The sequence below is a fragment of the Mus musculus genome, chromosome 5, assembly GCF_000001635.26.
Source record: "Mus musculus strain C57BL/6J chromosome 5, GRCm38.p6 C57BL/6J".
Taxonomy (NCBI): domain Eukaryota; kingdom Metazoa; phylum Chordata; class Mammalia; order Rodentia; family Muridae; genus Mus; species Mus musculus.
Window position 1 is genome coordinate 36,228,173 of NC_000071.6, and position 20,209 is coordinate 36,248,381.

The 20,209-nt window shown below is 49.2% G+C and overlaps 1 protein-coding gene across 2 annotated transcripts in view; it reads right to left on the reverse strand.

The window, feature by feature from the left end:
• Sorcs2 (sortilin-related VPS10 domain containing receptor 2) overlaps nucleotides 1–20,209 on the reverse strand; it is a 381,018-nt gene that overhangs the window by 210,993 nt on the left and 149,816 nt on the right. For both annotated transcript variants that reach the window (XM_006504202.4, NM_030889.2), the window contains exon 2: nucleotides 973–1,040. In XM_006504202.4, coding sequence (XP_006504265.1) covers nucleotides 973–1,040 — 68 coding nt within the window. The remainder of the gene's footprint in view (nucleotides 1–972; nucleotides 1,041–20,209) is intronic.

Here is a 20,209-nt window from a genome sequence, read left to right on the forward strand (position 1 = left end):
GGTAGGATGTCAAACCCCACTAATAGGAGCCAAACCAAAACTGAAGAGAATCCCCACGACCCAGAGGTGCAAGTGGCTCATCCTGTAAGTCATCCTAATGAGCCAGGCACAGGGATGCAGGCCTGGTCCAGCACTCTGGAGACAGGGGCAGGAAATTGCTTGATAAGTTTCCAGGCTAGCCTGGGATACAGAATGAGACCCTATCTCGAACAAACAAACGGTCCCAACTGGCAGGTATTTTTCAAATCCAAATTGAAATGAATTAATCACTACTGGAAAAACACACAGAGAAGACAAAATGATCCCACACCAAGAATAACTGGAGGGGCGAGATTCTCATGGGAGGAACGATACCCTTCCCCCAGAGCCAAAGAGGCCTCATGCTCCGAGCAGAGCTGAGGATGATAATGGCCAAAATGGGCTCTGCAGCCTCCTCCTCCTCCCTCCTCTCAGACATCAAAGACAGTCTGATGTCCTTGGGTCCAATTCATGTTTCACATATAAAGAGATATCCCGCCTGGGTGGGTTATTTATTTACAGTTCTTTGGCTAAGCCGGAAAGAAAGCAAAATACCCCAACAATGAGGCCAGCCTGAGCTTTGGGGGGGCTTGGGAGCTGCCTATAGAGCCCAGAGCAGAGCCAGAGATATTGTGCAGTGACCTGGATTCACGCTGCCAGCCTCCTCCTCCGGGGAGGAGGCAGAAAGAAACAGGAGAAAACAACGGGCAGAAAAGAAGCGGGAGGGGAGAAGCGGTCCAAACGGTTGTCCATCTGCCAGCGCCCTTTGTCCCCATGACGAAACTCCTAATCCGCTCTCAACCTCTCCATTATGCCTTTCCAGCCACTGAGAAGCGGTGGGCCCCACTAGTGGGCAGGAGCCGCTGTCCTGGGTAGGACTGCAGCCTCGGCCAGGAAACTGGGAGATGATGACACACAGGCGTATGACGAGAAAAGCCCAGCAGGCTGACTTACCTCCACAGAGAACTTTCCAGAACCTTGCCCATGTCTGCATGGTAGTACTTTGTCAGGATCAAGATGACCTGTGGTGTCAACAGAAAGGAAAATGTGGACATCAGCTGGTTTCAAGGTTCCAAGAGAGGAAGACAGTGACACTTTCCCGGGGCGTGGGGTCTCTCAAACCCCACTTCCCGAGTATCATAACATTGAGACTTGGACCTAGTCTCTTCTTCGGAAACTCCCTTTTTCTCTTTAAAATGATTCTGGAGACATCCCAACTCATGAGAGCACCAAGTAACTACCTACCCCTCTGTAGGAATCACTAAATCCAGCCTCAGACAATCCAAAGGGTAGCCAAACATTCTGCAGGACTCTGATCCCAGAATGCACACCTTGATAGTCAACACTTGTAACTGAACAGGATCCACCGTCGCCTAGGAGACAAGTCTCTGGGTTTGTCTATGGGAACTTGTCAAGACTAGACTAACTGAAGTGGGAAGACCTTGAGGTATTGGTACCACACAATAGGCTAGGCCCAGGGCTCAATACAAAGGAGAACATGAGCTGACCACCAGCAATGCCACCAGGCTGCCTATGCACCTGCCACCATGCCTGCCCCACAGAGATGGACTGTATCCTCAAACGGTGAGCTGACACAAACCTTTCATCTGGTGTGTTTCTTCTGCCAGATATTTTGCCATTGCAATGAAGAAAGTAAACAAAGCAAGCAGCAAGTGTGTTTGGCAAGCTTCTAAGACCAGGGCTGTACATCAATGCATCAACACATCCCCTGCAACACATGGAAGTCACCCTGAGGCCGTGCTGTCACTCCTTGTCCTGGACTCCAGAGTGATGACAGGGGTTGGGAGGTGAGGGTGACAGCTAGAGGGGTCTATAAATCACCAGCTGACACTTTTATTTGTTAAACTACTCAAGACAGGTGCGGAGGCATGACAAAGTAGCAGGAAAGAAAATACAACTGCTCAGAAAAAAAAATGGAAATTAATGTGTTTCAAAGCACTCAAATGTTCTTCAAAACCCATGCTTAGGAGAGAGAGAGAGAGAGAGAGAGAGAGAGAGAGAGAGAGAGAGAGAGAGAGAGAGAGAGAGAGAGATGGTCGGGCAGCCTGGGGGGAGACAGAGATTGATCTGCAATTACTCTGCTAGCGGCTGGATTCTCATGTACATCAAATTCCATTTCATTCACTGCCAGTCCATATTACCAACACCTAATAGTCCCGTTGTCATGGGAACCCTGGGAGGTGAACCTGGACACTCTGGGTTCTGGTAGAAACCCTTAGCCTCCTTAATTTGGGCTACCACACTGACCATGCTCCCCGCTCTGTACCTCCCTCATCAAGAGCAGAACTTTGCAGGCAGCAGGTCCCAAGAGGCTGACTGATCAAGTATCTGTTTTTTCCCTGATGATTAGAGTGGGGGGGATGGGGTGTTAGGAGCTGGGACAGCACATAGCCGAGAGGCAGGGATGATTAAAGAGAAAAGCGGAGCCTTGTCAACGGAGGCAAGATTGGCTCTACCTCTCTCTCTGAACAAAGCGATTTTTCTCCCGTCAGCCCACGGTCTGCCCAAGTCAGAGATGATCCGCCAAACACAGAGGAGGCAGGCAGAGTGACAGAGCCACACTGGACAGGAGACAAGTGTGGTCTTAACCTATTGATTTATATTTCATATAGTCTGCTATCCCAGGGGGCTTCCGAGGAGCTCGAGTGTGACAGCTGGAAGGGACCTCAAAGTCAGTTTTACCTTGTTCAGAATGGAATCATCACCCTGTCCCGGTCCATGGCCCAGGCCACCAGGTGGGGCTCACCCTCCTACCTGGGATCAAGTCCCTTGAGGCTTAGAAGCTGAAAGATGGGTAGTCTCCAGGTACTCCAGCCTGAATACTTAGGTTCTAATTCTGTATATGGTTCCACCCCTCCCTCCTGAGGACTGTTGCAACTCTGGACCATGCCTCTTGCTATGCTCAGGCCAACCAGACCTCTGCAAAGGTTGTGCCCTGCCTGGCACCCTCTGCCCTTCCATCACCTGTGGTGGTTTGAATGAGAGTGGCTCCCATTTTTGAATGTTTGTTTCCCAGTTGGTAGACTATTTAGGAAGAAGGACTAGGAGGCGTGGCCTCATTGGAGGAGGTGTGTCACTGGGGTTGGGCTTTGAGATTCCAAAAGCCCATGCCAGAACTAGACCTGTGCCTGTACACTCTCTGTTTCAGCTCAGGATGCAAGCTCTCAGCGATTGCTCCAGAGCCATGCCTGCCTGCCAGCTTGTTACATTCCCTGCCATGTTGATCGTGGACTCGCCCTCTGAAACTGTAAGCAACTCCCCATCCCCCATTAAATGCTTCCTTTTATGCGTTGCCTTGGTTATGGTGTCTCTCCTATCAATAGAACATTATTTAATATACTACCCCATTTCTTGGCTATTTCATTAGTCTTCAGACATCTGTCTACAACCATACTGCCTCCAAATAGGTTTGTAGAACCCTGCACTTGGTTCAGCTCCTCCCCAAGACTACAAAGCTCATAGCTCTGTCCTTGTCTGCCTAAGTGTGAGAACTGGACAGTTTTGGACAGAGTGCATACCATGTAACAAACTCACTGCTAGGGCCTAAGTAATCGACAAATCAACACAGTGATGCCAGATAGGGGTCTTCTTGACTCTGACTGCATGCTCACAAGTCACCCCTACTTTCACTAAGAGGACACACCATCCAGTCCTTGTTTAGGGGGACAGAGTCCATGTGACACCATCCTCTTATCTCTCTTGACTTTGGGCTTCTAAGTCAGAGGCCTGAGGTTATCTTGCTAGGGACCACTGAGATGATGTGAGGTTGGGGAAGCCAGACAGCAAGGAAGTCACCACCTAAGATCCCATCTCATCCCATGTCCCCAGTCTCCTGATCTGTGGTCAGAAAGCACTGGAGAGGACCCAGAGCCACAGCCACGTGCGTGGCTATACCATGACAAGGGTATAGCCACGTGCGTGGCTATACCCTGACAAGGGTGAACCATGTCACAGGGCTCTCTCAACCCTTCACATGCCAAGTTCTTAAGATGGTCTAAATGGTGTCCCTCTCCCACAAATGGCGAAATCAAAACACAGAAAGTACAAATGTTTTGCCAAACCATACATGCTATGGGCCAAAGTGGGCCTCCGTCCTGGGTCTTCTCAAGCTAGCGGGCTCCTTCCTGTCCTGCCAAAAAGCAGCTTCACTAGCTTTTTATCAGAAGTGGTTTCAGGGAGCTCAGATCTGCGACATGCTGGTCAGGAGTCCTGATTTCAACTGAAACCCTCTGTGGAACAGCCCACAGCATACAGCATGGGCAGCGTCCCCACAGCTCTGGGCACTTTGATGTGTGCCTGGCCCACAGGAGCCCTGCCCAGAGGGCAGGAACCACCAAGCAAGAAACTCCCTGAGGCAGCAGCAGTCACTAGTCACTCTTTTCTTTTTCTTTCTTTTTTTTTTTTTTCAATTTTTTAAAACATTTTTCCAGAATTTATGTTTTTTTTTTAAATTGGATATTTTCTTTATTTACATTTCAAATGTTATCCCCTTTCCTGGCCCCCCCCACACACACACTCCCGGAAGACCCTATCCCATCCTCCCTCCCCCTGCTTCTGTGAGGGTGTTCCTTTACCCACCCACCCACTCCTACCTCCCTGCCCTTGATTCCCCTTCACTGGGGCATCTATTGAGCCTTTATAGGACCAAGGACCTCTCTTCCCATTAATGCATGACAAGGCCGTCCTCTACTACATATGCAGCTGGAGCCATGTGTACTCCTTGGTTGGTGGCTTAGTCCTTGGGAGCTCTAGGAGGTCTGGTTGGTTGATATAGTTGTTCTTCCTATGGGGTTACAAACCCCTTCAGCTCCTTCAGTCTTTTCTCTAACTCCTCTATTGAGGACCTTGTGCTCAGTCCAATGGTTGGCTGCGAGCATCCACCTCTATTTGTCAGGCTCTGGCAGAGCCTCTCAGGAGACAGCCATTTCTGTCAGCATGCACTTCTTTCACTCTTTCCTGTCACCCAGTATTTCGTCTCACTTCTAGTCTTCTTGGTCTTAGGGACTGGTCCTCATTTTGTGATTATCTCAAAAGGGTGCTGGGTATCTATTCTGCTGACTGTATGCCATGAAGGGCCCATCTGACCTTCACTGACACATCACAGGAAGAGACCATAATAACTGTTGCCCCTTAATGCTGAGGAGACTGAGGTACGGATCTAAGAGGCCCTCCTGGCGTCATACACAGCAGCACACCTCATGCCCAAGCCCAGGGCGTTCCTGGGTCTCCTGCTCATCACTATCCCCAACCCTGGTGACCTCACTTTCCCAACACAGGACATAAAGATTCTGGTGATCCTCTGAGGCACTGTCACTCTGAAAGCCAAGCAAGACATCTAGTTAGGGAGGCTCTGAGGTCACTAGACTAGACTGTAAGCCCCATAAAGAACAGGGCCTGGCCAACATGACTGTGGAGGGGATAAAGCCAAGCTAGCAATATAAGCCCTTTGAGCCTGTTTCCCCACCTTCTGTGGAGCTCATTCAGGAATAACTTGACACTGGGGCCCTGGGGTTTGCTGAGCATGACTGTCAGGCTTCAGCAAGCACACCAAGGGCTTCCTCACACTCCACCAGCATCTGCTTGCCAGGCCAGCTCTTCTCAAGAGTGTTGGAGGGCACAGCAGGCCATCACTGCTCTGTGGGAAGGGTCTTAGTGTCTTATGACACTGAGCCTGTCCTTGCTCTACCCCAGGGTTTTATTTCAACCCAGTGTGAATCAAGAAACCAGCACCTTGCAGAGCAGCCCCGAGACCTTAAGAGCAGCTCTAAGTCTGGTCTTCCCTCATCTGCTCATCAAAACACACTCGGGCTTCTTCAGTGGCCTTAAGTCTAGAAACCAGGAAACTCCCACTGAGGTCCATGCTTTTAAAAGAGCCAGCAGAAAGCGGTCCAGAAGCAGTTGGTTTTCCTCTGGGCCAAGAATAATCAGAAAGGAAAACAAAACCCAACAAACTCTCAGGCCCAGTTCACTGTCAATCAACAGGGACCACATAGCAGCAGGATGGCAGAGGGGAGGTGATTCGCCACAGGGAGGGAGGGAGGGAGAAGAGGAAGGAAAGGGCCTTGTGACTCTGGCAGTCAAAATCACCTGAGGAAAATGAGAGGACAGAGTCAGTGCCCCATTTTCCACAGAGGTATTATCAAGTCTTCCTACTCAAGCAGGACAAGACAGCCCACCCTTCATGTGGCCTAGCCTGGGGTCTCATTCCCCCTAGTCTGTCACCTGTCACCAGGCTTTCCAGATCTAATTGTCTGTGCAGGTGAAGGCCACAGCTCTGACACTCAAATTCAGAAGTTGGCTTGGTGCTCATAGTCCATTCAGCCACACTGGGATCAGAGCTCCTGTCTCCTTGGAGGCCTGGTCCTCCCCATCCTCATCATTACTGCTTGGTCTCTGGTGGGCTAGGCTCGGACAGGCAGCCCTTCTCCCAAGACCTCATTACCATGACTGTCACTTGGGCCTTTGCGCATGTGATTCACATGCCCTTGTCTTAGGGTTTTAGTGCTGTGAGCAGACACCATGACCAAGGCAAGTCTTATAAAGGACAACATACATTTGAGGCTGGCTTACAGGTTTAGAGGTTCAGTCCATTATCATCAAGGCAGGAACATGGCAACATTCAGGCAGGCATGGTGCAGATAGAACTGAGTGTTCTACATCTTTATCTGAAGGCTGCTAGCAGAATACTGGCTTCCAGGCAGCTAGGATGAGCATCTTAAAAGCCCACATTCATAGTGACACACCTACTCCAACAAGGCCACACCTACTCCAACAGGGTCACTCCCTGGGCCAAGCATATATGAACCATCACAGCCTGGGACACTCCTTCCTACTCAGTGTTGACTTCTCCTCATCATTATTAAGCTCTCCTCCTCCAGGAAGCCGTCCTATAGGCTGAGTGCTCCAGGAGTGAGGACCTGCATCTGCATCTGCCTCTGGCCCCCACCGTCTCCAGAGCCTAGCCAGGTACCAGCACGTTAGTAATTGATGAGCAAATTAATCAGCTTAGGACCAGGGCAGATGAGGCAGGCCAGCTTCTGGTAAGGCATTCCCCCTCTACCTTACCATAACTTGCTCAGGTGTGGAGATGGACTCTAGAATAGGGGTATAAGCTGCCATCCCTTCAAAACCCACATGCTTGGGGGCAGAGGCTCAGCCCGAGGCCATGGATGGATCTGAACTCTCAGCTCCCTGTTGTGTGGTACACTGGCCCTCATAGGAGGTACCAGCGAGCAAAGATGCTGGTGTGGGGAGCAAGTCATGGGAAAACCTTTTCAACAGTAGCAAGTAAGGAAATCCCTGTAGTCTCCACCCCACACATGATATGCAATCCCACACAACCCTGTGTGTCGGTGGGGTAACCACGCTCACTACACAGAAAAACAAAGTGGGGGGGACAGAGGTGAAACCGTACCCTTGAGGTCACACAGCAAGCACACTGCTGGGATTTGAATGAGGGGATGAGTGCAAAAGATGCTGATGTTAAACATCCGCAAAACATCTTGACACACTAGGCACAGGGACCCTGATGGGAAAGGCAGCCAGAGTGCACATCTGTGGTGCCTGCATTCCCAGACCCCAGCAAGGACAACTCTATGTTTGGCTTAAAGATTCTAAGCAGGGTGGTGAAGCTGGTACGACGTGGGGGACAGTGGCCAGGCTCACAGGTCTTGATGCACAATATTCTAGAGAGGCTGTGCAACCTTCCCAAGAGGGTGCCTCTTGCAGCAAAGTCACAGGCTCCTGGGAAGGTTAAGTGCTTCTGCAGGGCATCTCCACCCCTTCCATCTGGCTCTAGAAAGGCCTGGCTCTTCTGGCCTTCAGCAGGAGAGGTTCCTAGGGATCCACAAAGCTAATGCTTACTTCTGTCCCATGGACGTTCAGGCTAGACAAGACCTTAACTCGAGTCTCTAAAGTTAAGCTGGACTTCCTACTCCATTGCAACTTCATCAAAAGGTTGCAGCCCTTCAGAGAATGGTTGTACAAAGGTGTGGCATGCTGTCCCTGGGGAAGGGGATGGAGATGGCAACACTACAGGAGACTGGAGACCATTTTGATTGCACTAATCAGAAAGAGCATTCGCCCCAAATTCCTAGCAAATCAGAAGCTCTGGGGCTACGAGGCTCTCAAGAGGCCTGGCTGGGCCAGAGGGAATTAGAACGGCCTAGTTAAGCTTACAGAGGCCCACAACCAAGCTCTGCAGATGGCAGCATGCCTACTGTGCAAATGGCCACAGCTGCCACGTGGGTAGCCACATCTGGGACAGGGGAGCATGAGCTCCAGCCCCAGAATGACCCCTTCCCTCTGAATCAAGCAGGCTAGCCATCACTCTGGAGGGCCCAGGGTTGAAGGCTGTGGTGCAGGGCACATCTGTGAAGCAGCAGTGTCTCACTGACTCAGGTATCTATGGAGCCATGGGCAGTGTCTTGCCCCGAGTTAAAGATACCCATCCCCGGTGCAGGCCACACATACAGCCTGCCTGAGCCTCAGTGTCTCCATCCACCCAGGTGGGGCAGGAGTTGGCCAGATCCAAGAGCTCTCACCAGGAATGCCATAGCCAACCACAGAGTCTATTCTTACAGCTGCCCAGTGGGCCTCTCTTGGGAGGCCTCACCTGCCACCCAGATGCAGAGGAAAACCTTGGAAGAGCCACAGGCAGGATGGGTGAGACAGGCCTGTTTACCAGTAAAGCTCGTTCAAGGACCTTCCTATACTGCATACTGTAGTGGGGACATTAGCAGCTCCGCCCTTATGCAGGGAACAATCAGAAGAGCCAAAGTCAATCCCAAGTCTTCTGACCTGGCAACTCCACAGATGTCCCTACCCCTGAAACACAGATGTGAGAAGCCCCAGCTGAAGACTGCATGGGGCCCACGTCTTCCAGCCCTGGGCCGGGAGAACGCATTCTACCCTAGAAATCTAGGCAGCACCATCAGGGAGACTCACAGGCTGTGTGAAGACGGGAAGGGAAGCCCCTGAAAACCACAGTATGCCACTTGCACATGGGAATGGGGGACAGGGAAGGACCCCTGGGAGGGCTGGTGAAACCTTTCCAAGCAGGTCCTGGCAGGGGCGCGCCGGGGGACGGGGGAGGGGGGTAGGGGATTTCAGCCAGACATTTCAGCCTTCTAGTATTCATCTTATTCTGAACAAGGGCTTCCCATGTACTGAAGAAAAAATGTGAAATAAAACTACCAGGTTGCCTCCTACTAAGAACCACCCCCCCACACACACACTCGCTACCTCCTGTTTCGCCATCCTTGATACAAGCAAGCCTCATATATAGAAGAACCCGGGTGTGTCCTGTGTGTGTGTCCTTGCTGGCGAGACTCCATATCATATCACAGGAACAGTATTCCTTGCCTGGCCTAAGGTGTGGGGTAGACATACACTCTCTTTTCTTCTCTTATATATTATATCCTGACTGCAGTTTCCTCTTCCCCCACCTCAGTTTTCCCCTCCCCTTCCTGCCCTCACCCCTAGATCCACCCCCTCTCCACCTCCTGTCTTAGAGAAGAACAGGCCTCCCGGATACCAACTAAACAAGGCATAACAAGCTACACTAAGACCAAGCACATGAGCAGCGGTCGCCATCTTGGTCCGGGACCCGCCGAACTTAGGAAATTAGTCTGAACAGGTGAGAGGGTGCGCCAGAGAACCTGACAGCTTCTGGAACAGGCGGAAGCACAGAGGCGCTGAGGCAGCACCCTGTGTGGGCCGGGGACAGCCGGCCACCTTCCGGACCAGAGGACAGGTGCCCGCCCGGCTGGGGAGGCGGCCTAAGCCACAGCAGCAGCGGTCGCCATCTTGGTCCGAGACCCGCCGAACTTAGGAAATTAGTCTGAACAGGTGAGAGGGTGCGCCAGAGAACCTGACAGCTTCTGGAACAGGCGGAAGCACAGAGGCGCTGAGGCAGCACCCTGTGTGGGCCGGGGACAGCCGGCCACCTTCCGGACCAGAGGACAGGTGCCCGCCCGGCTGGGGAGGCGACCTAAGCCACAGCAGCAGCGGTCGCCATCTTGGTCCGGGACCTGCCGAACTTAGGAAATTAGTCTGAACAGGTGAGAGGGTGCGCCAGAGAACCTGACAGCTTCTGGAACAGGCGGAAGCACAGAGGCGCTGAGGCAGCACCCTTTGTGGGCCGGGGACAGCCAGCCACCGTCCGGACCGGAGGACAGGTGCCCGCCCGGCTGGGGAGGCGGCCTAAGCCACAGCAGCAGCGGTCGCCATCTTGGTCCGAGACCCGCCGAACTTAGGAAATTAGTCTGAACAGGTGAGAGGGTGCGCCAGAGAACCTGACAGCTTCTGGAACAGGCGGAAGCACAGAGGCACTGAGGCAGCACCCTTTGTGGGCCGGGGACAGCCAGCCACCGTCTGGACCGGAGGACAGGTGCCCGCCCGGCTGGGGAGGCGACCTAAGCCACAGCAGCAGCGGTCGCCATCTTGGTCCGGGACCCGCGGAACTTAGGAAATTAGTCTGAACAGGTTAGAGGGTGCGCCAGAGAACCTGACAGCTTCTGGAACAGGCAGAAGCACAGAGGCGCTGAGGCAGCACCCTGTGTGGGCCGGGGACAGCCTGCCACCTTCCGGACCGGAGGACAGGTGCCCGCCCGGCTGGGGAGGCGGCCTAAGCCACAGCAGCAGCGGTCGCCATCTTGGTCCGGGACCCGCCGAACTTAGGAAATTAGTCTGAACAGGTGAGAGGGTGCGCCAGAGAACCTGACAGCCTCTGGAACAGGCAGAAGCACAGAGGGGCTGAGGCAGCACCCTGTGTGGGCCGGGGACAGCCGGCCACCTTCCGGACCGGAGGACAGGTGCCCGCCCGGCTGGGGAGGCGACCTAAGCCACAGCAGCAGCGGTCGCCATCTTGGTCCGGGACCCGCCGAACTTAGGAAATTAGTCTGAACAGGTGAGAGGGTGCGCCAGAGAACCTGACAGCTTCTGGAACAGGCGGAAGCACAGAGGTGCTGAGGCAGCACCCTGCGTGGGCCGGGGACAGCCGGCCACCTTCCGGACCAGAGGACAGGTGCCCACCCGGCTGGGGAGGCGGCCTAAGCCACAGCAGCAGCGGTCGCCATCTTGGTCCGGGACCCGCCGAACTTAGGAAATTAGTCTGAACAGGTGAGAGGGTGCGCCAGAGAACCTGACAGCTTCTGGAACAGGCGGAAGCACAGAGGCGCTGAGGCAGCACCCTGTGTGGGCCGGGGACAGCCAGCCACCGTCCGGACCAGAGGACAGGTGCCCGCCCGGCAGGGGAGGCGGCCTAAGCCACAGCAGCAGCGGTCGCCATCTTGGTCCGAGACCCGCCGAACTTAGGAAATTAGTCTGAACAGGTGAGAGGGTGCGCCAGAGAACCTGACAGCCTCTGGAACAGGCAGAAGCACAGAGGGGCTGAGGCAGCACCCTGTGTGGGCCGGGGACAGCCGGCCACCTTCCGGACCGGAGGACAGGTGCCCGCCCGGCTGGGGAGGCGACCTAAGCCACAGCAGCAGCGGTCGCCATCTTGGTCCGGGACCCGCCGAACTTAGGAAATTAGTCTGAACAGGTGAGAGGGTGCGCCAGAGAACCTGACAGCTTCTGGAACAGGCGGAAGCACAGAGGCGCTGAGGCAGCACCCTGTGTGGGCCGGGGACAGCCGGCCACCTTCCGGACCAGAGGACAGGTGCCCGCCCGGCTGGGGAGGCGACCTAAGCCACAGCAGCAGCGGTCGCCATCTTGGTCCCGGGACTCCAAGGAACTTAGGAATTTAGTCTGCTTAGGTGAGAGTCTGTACCACCTGGGAACTGCCAAAGCAACACAGTGTCTGAGAAAGGTCCTGTTTTGGGCCTTCTTCTTCGGCCAGGAGGAGGTCCAAATACAAGATATCTGCGCACCTTCCCTGTAAGAGAGCTTGCCAGCAGAGAGTGCTCTGAGCACTGAAACTCAGAGGAGAGAATCTGTCTCCCAGGTCTGCTGATAGATGGTAACAGAATCACCAGAAGAACAATCTCTAAACAGAGTCAACTATAACTACTAACTCCAGAGATTACCAGATGGCGAAAGGTAAACGGAGGAATCTTACTAACAGGAACCAAGACCACTCACCATCACCAGAACCCAGCACACCCACTTCGCCCAGTCCAGGGAACCCCAACACACCTGAGAACCTAGACCTAGATTTAAAAGCATATCTCATGATGATGGTAGAGGACATCAAGAAGGACTTTAATAAATCACTTAAAGAAATACAGGAGAACACTGCTAAAGAGTTATAAGTCCTTAAAGAAAAACAGGAAAACACAATCAAACAGGTAGAAGTCCTTACAGAAAAAGAGGAAAAAACATACAAACAGGTGATGGAAATGAACAAAACCATACTAGACCTAAAAAGGGAAGTAGACACAATAAAGAAAACTCAAAGCGAGGCAACACTAGAGATAGAAACCCTAGGAAAGAAATCTGGAACCATAGATTTGAGCATCAGCAACAGAATACAAGAGATGGAAGAGAGAATCTCAGGTGCAGAAGATTCCATAGAGAACATCGGCACAACAATCAAAGAAAATGGAAAATGCAAAAAGATCCTAACTCAAAATATCCAGGAAATCCAGGACACAATAAGAAGACCAAACGTACGGATAATAGGAGTGGATGAGAATGAAGATTTTCAACTCAAAGGTCCAGCAAACATCTTCAACAAAATTATTGAAGAAAACTTCCCAAATCTAAAGAATGAGATGCATATGAACATACAAGAAGCCTACAGAACTCCAAATAGACTGGACCAGAAAAGAAACTCCTCCTGACACATAATAATCAGAACATCAAATGCACTAAATAAAGATAGAATACTAAAAGCAGTAAGGGAAAAAGGTCAAGTAACATATAAAGGCAAGCCTATCAGAATTACACCAGATTTTTCACCAGAGACTATGAAAGCCAGAAGAGCCTGGACAGATGTTATACAGACACTAAGAGAACACAAACTGCAGCCCAGGCTACTATACCCAGCCAAACTCTCAATTATCATAGAGGGAGAAACCAAAGTATTCCACGACAAAACCAAATTCACACATTATCTCTCCACGAATCCAGCCCTTCAAAGGATAATAACAGAAAAAAACCAATACAAGAACGGGAACAACGCCCTAGAAACAAGAAGGTAATCCCTCAACAAACCTAAAAGAAGACAGCCACAAGAACAGAATGCCACCTTTAACAACTAAACTAACAGGAAGCAACAATTACTTTTCCTTAATATCTCTTAACATCAATGGTCTCAACTCGCCAATAAAAAGACATAGACTAACAAACTGGCTACACAAACAAGACCCAACATTTTGCTGCTTACAGGAAACTCATCTCAGAGAAAAAGATAGACACTACCTCAGAATGAAAGGCTGGAAAACAATTTTCCAAGCAAATGGTATGAAGAAACAAGCAGGAGTAGCCATCCTAATATCTGATAAGATTGACTTCCAACCCAAAGTCATCAAAAAAGACAAGGAGGGACACTTCATTCTCATCAAAGGTAAAATCCTCCAAGAGGAACTCTCAATTCTGAATATCTATGCTCCAAATACAAGAGCAGCCACATTCACTAAAGAAACTTTAGTAAAGCTCAAAGCACACATTGCGCCTCACACAATAATAGTGGGAGACTTCAACACACCACTTTCACCAATGGACAGATCATGGAAACAGAAACTAAACAGGGACACACTGAAACTAACAGAAGTGATGAAACAAATGGATCTGACAGATATCTACAGAACATTTTTCCCTAAAACAAAAGGATATACCTTCTTCTCAGCACCTCATGGTACCTTCTCCAAAACTGACCACATAATAGGTCACAAATCAGGCCTCAACAGATTCAAAAATATTGAAATTGTCCCATGTATCCTATCAGATCACCATGCACTAAGGCTGATCTTCAATAAAAAAATAAATAACAGAAAGCCAACATTCACATGGAAACTGAACAACACTCTTCTCAATGATACCTTGGTCAAGGAAGGAATAAAGAAAGAAATTAAAGACTTTTTAGAGTTTAATGAAAATGAAGCCACAACGTACCCAAACCTTTGGGACACAATGAAAGCATTTCTAAGAGGGAAACTCATAGCTATGAGTGCCTTCAAGAAAAAACGGGAGAGAGCACATACTAGCAGCTTGACAACACATCTAAAAGCTCTAGAAAAAAAGGAAGCAAATTCACCCAAGAGGAGTAGACGGCAGGAAATAATCAAACTCAGGGGTGAAATCAACCAAGTGGAAACAAGAAGAACTATTCAAAGAATTAACCAAACGAGGAGTTGGTTCTTTGAGAAAATCAACAAGATAGATAAACCCTTAGCTATACTCACTAAAGGGCACAGGGACAAAATCCTAATTAACAAAATCAGAAATGAAAAGGGAGACATAACAACAGATCCTGAAGAAATCCAAAACACCATCAGATCCTTCTACAAAAGGCTATACTCAACAAAACTGGAAAACCTGGACGAAATGGACAAATTTCTGGACAGATACCAGGTACCAAAGTTGAATCAGGATCAAGTTGACCTTCTAAACAGTCCCATATCCCCTAAAGAAATAGAAGCAGTTATTAATAGTCTCCCAGCCAAAAAAAGCCCAGGACCAGACGGGTTTAGTGCAGAGTTCTATCAGACCTTCAAAGAAGATCTAACTCCAGTTCTGCACAAACTTTTTCACAAGATAGAAGTAGAAGGTATTCTACCCAACTCATTTTATGAAGCCACTATTACTCTGATACCTAAACCACAGAAAGATCCAACAAAGATAGAGAACTTCAGACCAATTTCTCTTATGAACATCGATGCAAAAATCCTTAATAAAATTCTCGCTAACCGAATCCAAGAACACATTAAAGCAATCATCCATCCTGACCAAGTAGGTTTTATTCCAGGGATGCAGGGATGGTTTAATATACGAAAATCCATCAATGTAATCCATTATATAAACAAACTCAAAGACAAAAACCACATGATCATCTCGTTAGATGCAGAAAAAGCATTTGACAAGATCCAACACCCATTCATGATAAAAGTTCTGGAAAGATCAGGAATTCAAGGCCAATACCTAAACATGATAAAAGCAATCTACAGCAAACCAGTAGCCAACATCAAAGTAAATGGAGAGAAGCTGGAAGCAATCCCACTAAAATCAGGGACTAGACAAGGCTGCCCACTTTCTCCCTACCTTTTCAACATAGTACTTGAAGTATTAGCCAGAGCAATTCGACAACAAAAGGAGATCAAGGGGATACAAATTGGAAAAGAGGAAGTCAAAATATCACTTTTTGCAGATGATATGATAGTATATATAAGTGACCCTAAAAATTCCAACAGAGAACTCCTAAACCTGATAAACAGCTTCGGTGAAGTAGCTGGATATAAAATTAACTCAAACAAGTCAATGGCCTTTCTCTACACAAAGAATAAACAGGCTGAGAAAGAAATTAGGGAAACAACACCCTTCTCAATAGCCACAAATAATATAAAATATCTCGGCGTGACTCTAACGAAGGAAGTGAAAGATCTGTATGATAAAAACTTCAAGTCCCTGAAGAAAGAAATTAAAGAAGATCTCAGAAGATGGAAAGATCTCCCATGCTCATGGATTGGCAGGACCAACATTGTAAAAATGGCTATCTTGCCAAAAGCAATCTACAGATTCAATGCAATCCCCATTAAAATTCCAACTCAATTCTTCAACGAATTAGAAGGAGCAATTTGCAAATTCATCTGGAATAACAAAAAACCGAGGATAGCAAAAACTCTTCTCAAGGATAAAAGAACCTCTGGTGGAATCACCATGCCTGACCTAAAGCTTTACTACAGAGCAATTGTGATAAAAACTGCATGGTACTGGTATAGAGACAGACAAGTGGACCAATGGAATAGAATTGAAGACCCAGAAATGAACCCACACACCTATGGTCACTTGATCTTCGACAAGGGAGCCAAAACCATCCAGTGGAAGAAAGACAGCATTTTCAACAATTGGTGCTGGCACAACTGGTTGTTATCATGTAGAAGAATGCGAATCGATCCATACTTATCTCCTTGTACTAAGGTCAAATCTAAGTGGATCAAGGAACTTCACATAAAACCAGAGACACTGAAACTTATAGAGGAGAAAGTGGGGAAAAGCCTTGAAGATATGGGCACAGGGGAAAAATTCCTGAACAGAACAGCAATGGCTTGTGCTGTAAGATCGAGAATTGACAAATGGGACCTAATGAAACTCCAAAGTTTCTGCAAGGCAAAAGACACTGTCTATAAGACAAAAAGACCACCAACAGACTGGGAAAGGATCTTTACCTATCCTAAATCAGATAGGGGACTAATATCCAACATATATAAAGAACTCAAGAAGGTGGACCTCAGAAAATCAAATAACCCCCTTAAAAAATGGGGCTCAGAACTGAACAAAGAATTCTCACCTGAGGAATACCGAATGGCAGAGAAGCACCTGAAAAAATGTTCAACATCCTTAATCATCAGGGAAATGCAAATCAAAACAACCCTGAGATTCCACCTCACACCAGTGAGAATGGCTAAGATCAAAAATTCAGGTGACAGCAGATGCTGGCGAGGATGTGGAGAAAGAGGAACACTCCTCCACTGTTGGTGGGATTGCAGGCTTGTACAACCACTCTGGAAATCAGTCTGGCGGTTCCTCAGAAAATTGGACATAGTACTACCGGAGGATCCAGCAATACCTCTCCTGGGCATATATCCAGAAGAAGCCCCAACTGGTAAGAAGGACACATGCTCCACTATGTTCATAGCAGCCTTATTTATAATAGCCAGAAACTGGAAAGAACCCAGATGCCCCTCAACAGAGGAATGGATACAGAAAATGTGGTACATCTACACAATGGAGTACTACTCAGCTATTAAAAAGAATGAATTTATGAAATTCCTAGCCAAATGGATGGACCTGGAGAGCATCATCCTGAGTGAGGTAACACAATCACAAAGGAACTCACACAATATGTACTCACTGATAAGTGGATACTAGCCCAAAACCTAGGATACCCACGATATAAGATACAATTTCCTAAACACATGAAACTCAAGAAAAATGAAGACTGAAGTGTGGACACTATGCCCCTCCTTAGAAGTGGGAACAAAACACCCATGGAAGGAGTTACAGAAACAAAGTTTGGAGCTGAGATGAAAGGATGGACCATGTAGAGACTGCCATATCCAGGGATCCACCCCATAATCAGCATCCAAACGCTGACACCATTGCATATACTAGCAAGATTTTATCGAAAGGACCCAGATGTAGCTGTCTCTTGTGAGACTATGCCGGGGCCTAGCAAACACAGAAGTGGATGCTCACAGTCAGCTAATGGATGGATCACAGGGCTCCCAATGGAGGAGCTAGAGAAAGTACCCAAGGAGCTAAAGGGATCTTCAACCCTATAGGTGGAACAACATTATGAACTAACCAGTACCCCTGAGCTCTTGACTCTAGCTGCATATGTATCAAAAGATGGCCTAGTCGGCCATCACTGGAAAGAGAGGCCCATTGGACACGCAGACTTTGTGTGCCCCGGTACAGGGGAACGCCAGGGCCAAAGGGGGGGAGTGGGTGGGTAGGGGAGTGGGGGTGGGTGGGTAAGGGGGACTTTTGGTATAGCATTGGAAATGTAAATGAGCTAAATACCTAATTAAAAAAAAAAATCTAAAAAAAAAAAAAAAAAAGACCAAGCACATAACATCACATCAAGGCTGGATAAGACAATCCAGGAGGAGGAAGAGTCCCATGAGTAGGCAAAAGAGTCAGAGGTAGCCCCCACTCTCACTGTTAGGGCTCCCACAAGAACACCAAGCTACTCAGCCATACATATATGCAGAGGACCTAGGTCAGACCCCCACAGGCTCCTAGATCTCTTTAAGCCCCCTTGGGTCTCTGTCAGTCGATTTTGTAGGCCATGTTCTTGTGTTCTCATGGTGCACACATGTTCTTAAGCACCTGATATGTGTCCAGTTCGTTGGTCAGTATCATCCACCTCACTTCTCAGACTGGAAGCCAAAGCATCAGGACAGATCCCATCCTAGGCCCGTCAGAAGACCACAGTGCTAGAATCAGACCATGGTGACCATGGCAACCGAGGATCCATTTTCTAGATTAAGCCCTGGGTCTCTCCCAGCCTGACAAATAACTCTGAATAACTTTGAAACCCTCTCCTGTGCTTCCAACAACCCAGATCCTCTTCCCTAAAAGGCAGCCAGCTCAACATAGGTCTTGCTACCTACCTGCCCAAGATTCCTCCTTCCTCCTCTATGAAGAAATCAGTTCTCTTAAGTAGAATTGGACTGGGCATTCTTTTACCAGGGAGAGGAGCATGCTTAAAGAGGAGGTGGGGAGATTCAGCCACATTAGAAGGCCAGGCAGAGCTGCTGGCTCACCAACTCAGAAGACCTCGGTCAGGTCAACACAACACCTATCTCAAATAACCCCACGGCTCTGGCTCCAACCCCGGCCTTTTCCATATCTGCCCCAAAGCCCTAAAATACCATCTGCCAATGCCCAGGAACTCAGTCTCCAGTAAGTTGTCTATGGAAGCTAAGCCCAAGCCCTTCAGTCCCCGACAAGCTAGACTCTCTTCTTCATGTATCACCCGTGTTAGCTGCTCAAAGCCCTGTGTTCAGGGGCTGGTCAGAACCCTGGCTGGGAGCACTCACTCACTTTGTGCTCCTCTCTGAGAATGCCATTCTGCCATCAGGGGATGCAGTGAAGACAGAGTGAGTACAGGGTGTAGCCTATGCATAGTGGTTTGAAGATGCTTAGCCCATGGGAAGTGCTACTGTTAGGAGGTGTGGCCTTGTCGGAGGAAGTGTGTCACTGTGTAGGCTGGCTTTGGGGGCTTCTAGTGCTCAAGCTCTGCCCAGTGTAAAAGATATAGTCTCTCCTGGCTGCAGTCAGTTCAAGATGCAGAATATTCAGCGGTTTCTCCGGCACCATTTCTGCCTGGACGCTGCTGTGATGTTAATGGACTGGACCTCTGAAACTGTACCAGCCCCAATTAAATGTTGTCCTTTATGAGAGTTGCCTTGGTCATGGTGTCTCTTCTCAGCAATGGAAAACCCAACTAAGACAGTCACTGAGGTGGGGAAGTTTAAGTTCAGGATTAGGGTCCATCTAAGTGTTTGTGCCAGAACTAAGGCCAAGGTTGGGTTTGGGTTAAGCAGAGGCAAAGTTAAAGCTAGAGTTAGGACAAGGTTAGGAATGAACTTTCAAGTCGTGTTAGACTGCTTAGGACCAGAGCTCAGATTAGGGCTAGAGTTAGGGTTAGGGTTAGGATTCTGGTTAGGAGAGGGGAGAAGAAACAGAAAGTCTGTGGCCACTCAGAGGCAGGCTCTAGTGTCCAAGGCCCAGTGGCAGCTCACCCTGAATGGTTTAAGCAGGCTCCAGGTTGCTACTGCCCTGGGCTGTATAAAGTGCCTTCTGTGGGCAAAGCAGGAGAGGAGAGCACAGGGACTCTGCGGGACTGTTGTTGCTACTTGTTACTGTTTTCTTATTATTTCAAAGTAAGTTTATAAGAGAGGACTTAAAAGATACACTAAGATAGAAAAGAAAAGAAAAAAATGAGGAAGGCAGAAGAGTGTTGTCTTCAACCGCCTCCTGCCTATGTGCACCTCATAGTGGGTCTGTCTGAAGCTCATCCTTCCCTCTGGAGCACCAAGCCCATGATGTACGTCTCCAAGATGTACGTCTAGCTGGCAAGGCAGGAGATGAGAAGGGAAGAAGCAGACCATGAATGGCCAGTGTGGCCCCCACATTCTGGTGCTCATGGTCTTTCCTCACTGAGAGAAGCCGGGAGGTGAGGAACAAGAGCTCTCCTTCCCTGGGCAGGTCTTATGGAGTACCAGATGCACAACAAGGCCAGCGATCTGTCTGGCTCAGAATGGACATTGGTATTTGTTATAACTTGCCCTGTGAACACTTGTTGTCTAAGAGGAATTTAAGGAGAGAGGTTGAAGAGGCCCCCGTGCCCTCTGCATAGCTAGCTGGGCCTTCCAGGAAGTGGTATAGCTGGGACACCAGGTTCTAGCTCTGCTTACTAACAGAAGAGAACATGAAGAATGCATCTTCTTGTCACAAAGTTATGCAAGTCCTCTCATGCCACCTACTGATTGAGGTCCCA